This window comes from Lates calcarifer, linkage group LG5 (assembly GCF_001640805.2).
Source record: "Lates calcarifer isolate ASB-BC8 linkage group LG5, TLL_Latcal_v3, whole genome shotgun sequence".
In the NCBI taxonomy this organism is placed as follows: domain Eukaryota; kingdom Metazoa; phylum Chordata; class Actinopteri; family Centropomidae; genus Lates; species Lates calcarifer.
The window spans coordinates 20,844,957-20,849,639 of record NC_066837.1 but is presented as its reverse complement, the minus strand read 5'-3'; the positions used below and the strand labels follow the sequence as shown (position 1 = coordinate 20,849,639).

At 39.9% G+C, this 4,683-nt stretch overlaps 1 protein-coding gene across 1 annotated transcript; it reads right to left on the bottom strand.

Annotated features, from left to right (window-relative positions):
- Positions 1-1,037: 1,037 nt before the first annotated feature.
- On the bottom strand, positions 1,038-2,841 carry LOC108885464 (homeodomain-interacting protein kinase 1). The gene is made up of 6 exons (XM_051070284.1): positions 2,709-2,841; positions 2,111-2,301; positions 1,799-1,990; positions 1,439-1,620; positions 1,134-1,283; positions 1,038-1,041 (listed from the first exon to the last, which is right to left on the bottom strand). The coding sequence occupies exons 1-6, from the start codon at positions 2,797-2,799 to the stop codon at positions 1,038-1,040; spliced, it is 810 nt and encodes a 269-aa protein (XP_050926241.1). The 5' UTR covers positions 2,800-2,841.
- Between the last annotated feature and the right edge of the window lie 1,842 nt (positions 2,842-4,683).

Sequence of the window (4,683 nt, the reverse complement as noted above, 5' to 3'; positions counted from 1 at the left end):
TACGGATTGTCTTCATCCGGCTCCTCTTGACTTTGGCAGGTGGACCTTGATCTGCTGACACGTCATCGGTCTCCTCAGCTCGACTTGCTGCACCTTGGCTAACGGCTGGGTCTATTGCTACAGCAGCCTCTGCTCCATCAGTTGAGTCAAGAATTATCTTGACAGAGATGAGGCTGACACAGGATCGAGGAGTGTCTGAGCCTACATCATCGTCTGATGGAAGTTTGGATGAAGCCTCTCCACCTTTTGACTGTTCCTCAGCCTCGCTGTTGACCAAGTGGTTCACTGGTAAGACCATCATTTTCTCTATGGAGTCCTCCACACTGAATAAAACACGACAATAAATTAATGGGTCACTCAGTCAGTAAACATATCTGTCCATTAATCCAATTGTGTATCTATCCAACCCTACTGAAACCAAAACACAGTCACTTACTATAAGCTAGTGTCAATTTCATGCTCCAGATGGTCCATCTCAACAAAGGGGTGTGTCAGCGCTTTCTCTGGAGTGATCCTCTCCTTTGGGTGTGTATGAAGGAGGCATTTCAGGAGGCTTACAAAAGCTCTTTGATCCTCCAATTTAGTCTCCTCCATCTCCGGGTAGTGCTGGATGGAAAGCAAAGTATATGACAGTCCAGTTTAACTATTTTCTGTCTCTTAGCAGTAGAGCAAATGGGTATTAATTCATTCTTTAGACATGAAATGGACCACTCACTATTATCAGATCCTCCAGGCGTCTAAAGGGGCTTTGCCATCTTTTGGGCTCAATGCCAGTACCCATCTGGTATTCAATTGGGGTCTACAGGAACAAAATGTGTAAGTCAGATAGTTCTTCATCAATGCTGTTAAACATTTTCAAGGGGTGTTATCCAATTGGGATATTAAATAAATATTATTAACAGCTGAACAAGATTAACACACCTTTATCCACCATCTTGGATTGTCCCAGTGCTTGTTCTCCGTAAAGAATTTTCGGGTGTAGTACCCAGCACTGAGGAGGTGGTCAGTGGGCTGACCGAGGATGTCTACGATGCTTTTCATCTACAGAGAGAATATAAAGAATCGTATCATCCCATATCAAGTACCCTGTTGGGTTTGAACATGTGTCTGGGGTAGAATGTAACAATCTTTGCATTAAATCTAGATAGACTTGTTTACTTACAGACTGGTACTCGCAGTCTGCGAACAGGTGTCTGCCACGGTACAAAAATCCAAGCACACAACCAAGACCCCACATGTCGATGGCCTCGGTGATGGGGAGGCCCAGGATGACTTCTGGTGCCCTGTGTGTCGCATACAAGAATTACATGAGCTATTGAGTACATTGTCAAAGTCAGCATGCATACTGAAGATCGACACAACCATTCCTGGATCATCTACAGCATAAACATGCAAATGCAAACATGTTAAAAGATTATGCTTTTGAGCTTGAACCTACCTGTAACCCAGAGGCTGAATCGTCATCCCTCGTGTGTTTTCGGAGGTCTTGAAAGACACGCCAAAATCTATCACCTTGATCCTGAAGGGCTCACTCGGGTGATTCGCCAGCATGATGTTGTCAGGCTTTAGGTCAGAGTGAACGACCCCAATGCCCTTCAGGGCATCAAAGGCCGTTAGCAGCTGCAGAGACAAAGGACACAATGTAGACAGTTGAAGATACCATTTATCAGGGTGCAGGCTTAAACAGATGAAGAAGAAATCCACCATCATGTCACTTCAATATGTAACTTTTTCCTCAGCTGGCTGAGTATATTGCCATTAGTTGTTGATGGACTGATCAAAGCCACATAGTCTTTACCTGGTGCGTTATTGGCCGTATCTCGTTTAGAGACAGTGGTATCCCCTGTCGTTCCTTGAAGAGCTGGAAAAGGCTCCTGTCTAGCATTTCAAATACTAGACAGGTTTGTCCTTTATGTTCAAACATTTCATAGAATCGAACTATGCTCTTCTCAACCGGGTCCAGGATGCTCACAACATCGAGCATTTTGATCTGTGAAGAAAATAGGAAAAATGGCATGGGTACCATAAGTGACATAGCATGGTATCATCAGTTCATTTAATAAACAAAACTTCAGGCTACTTAATTTTCAAAGTAAATTAAATTATCTACCTCTCTTTCAACGGTGTCCTCAGTTTTCAGGATCTTGAGGGCCACGTCCTGCGATGTGATTAAATTGACACCCTTGGTAACTTTGCCAAAGGAGCCTTCACCTATGAGATCCTGAATGAGGTAGCAACTTGTGCTGCTGCATAAAATGTTGCTCTTAGTCACCTCAGAGCTCTCTTGTTTGTTCTCGTTGCCTGCGATCCAGGACAGAGACACAGTATATGAGGAGAAAAGAAAAACATGTGAGGGTTACAACATGGAGTCAGTGGGGATCATTCAGTCAACACAGCATGCACAAATGTAGCTGAAGAGTTCATTATACTCATGTAAATAAACTTTTGGTTATCATTCTGTGACCACATGAAGACTTATAAGTCAGACAGAGCAAAATACACGGAATAAGGAAAATATATGATCAAATGCTACGCTGGTCTTCAGCACTCATAAAATTTACTTAAGTAAGAGAAGCAATACCGCAGTGTAAAAATACTCAATTACAAATAAAAGTCTTACATTGAAAATGTTTTCTAGTAGGTATGTATCGTCAAAAAAAAATACACTTCAAGTATCAAAAGTTAAAGCGTTTTTTCAAGCTCTTTACCTGCAAAGCCACTTGTTGCTTCACTTGACGGCTCTGCACTTGATGGCAGTTTGTCATCAAAAATGTTCTTCCAAAGCTTCCACTTCTTCATATTGATTTCTTCAACTAACAGATCGGTATAAGTGTTTTTGGCTGAAGGTAAACTAACCAAATGACCAAATGACTCTTGATACTATCATAAGAAGGCATCAGTTCTATTCCAAAGACAGTGTCATCACAAAGTCTTCTCTATTCTAATGACATTTCTATTCTAAAGACTATTGGAAGATTCTATTAAACTTTTTTATCTGAGAAATGAGGGATAGTCATTTGATTTACAGACATTTGTTAATTTGTGATCTCTGCAGTTGACCACTTTCTATCTAATATGTATTTTAAGTAGAAGTATTCTTACATACGTGTACGCGAAAATCTTTACTGATATATATTTACTTCACAAGCAAATGATACATAAGTAGCCATGGAATAAGATCTTGTTCCCATGTGTTATTAACTTGTGGCCACTCATTATTTTTTTCTTTCAATTGTCACCAGAGGGGCTCTGAAGTAGAGATAGACCGATATGGTTTTTTCAGGGCTGATACCGATACTGATTATTAGTAGTCAAGGAGGCCGATAACCGATATTGGAGCTGATATTCATTTGTTGTAAAAGTGAAAATATTGGCGTCAAAATTTTGAATAATACAAACTCACTTAACACTTAACTTCATTTAAATGCCTTTAAGCATATCTTTATTAAACAGCTTTTCAGATTTGCAACATGTCTATCCCTACTCTGAAGATCTCAGCAAGAGAAAGAAAAAAATACTGTATTATATTGTAAGATTGTACAGCAGCTTGGTGTTAATATTTTGTTTCCTCAGAGGCATCAACATTCACAGTATTCAAACTATATTTATGTACAATGGCACTGTACAAAATTGTCTGTATTTCTGCAGCAATTTGTTACAGTGCTCCTACTATTATTTTTAATGGAGTATTTCTGAATGTTTGCACTCAGGCTTGGCGCATGAGCTAAATGTCAAGGACAAATGGAAGGCAGTTTCTGCTTTTTCTGATGGATTATCATTTGCCACCATTTTCCTCAAAACATTTTAAGTTGCAACCCAATAATCAAATCCCAAATGATTGATTTGAAACACAAGTCCTCAAATGACCACTGAAATCCACAAACAGAGGGTAGATAATTTTATTATCAAATGTCACTGTTCTGTAATTTAGGGACTTCATAGCTCAAACATCATCCATTAGAGAGCAGGGTGAATTGCTACTTTATGGTCATATCTAGTTTTGATATTGTGTGTAATCAAAGTTACATGATAAATAAAATAAGTCTTTAGAGGCGTTTGTTTTAGCCCAGAAGCTCTGTATCCTGAGCAGCTCGACCTGCTGTGTACTGAACATCCAAACATTGTTGGAAGAGGAGGCTGTGATTTCTCCTCCTCTGTGTTTACCCACAGCTGCTTAACCGGTGAACGTCGGCCCACAGAGCCGCAGGCTGGATTATTCTGCCTCTGCCAAATGAGGCAGAACGGGGCTAATTCTATTTGAGCTTCACCACTTGAGTCAACTTTACAGTCCCTGAAACGAGGGAAGGGTAAAGGAGAGAAGAGGGGGTGTTGAGAAGGTGATGGCGGGAAGGAAACACCAGTGTCCCCTCTTGACGACATAAAACCAAAGTGATAATGAATAATATCTTCCTGTTGCGGCACTGCCTGAGTTTAACTTGGCAAGGTGTAAATTACTTGCTGATAATATTTGTTATGGACTTCTATTCATTATCATGATGGAATCAGCATGCTGATGTATGGCGTATACTTATAAAATAAATATTTTGTAGTTTTATTTGATTTTGTTTTTGATGATTCTGAGTTAAGATTAGTGTAATTCTAACAACAGTGTAAAGAAAACTTAAACCTTTAACCTGTCACCTGCTGTATTTGGTTGTTCATAGATGGGAAATATAGAGGGGC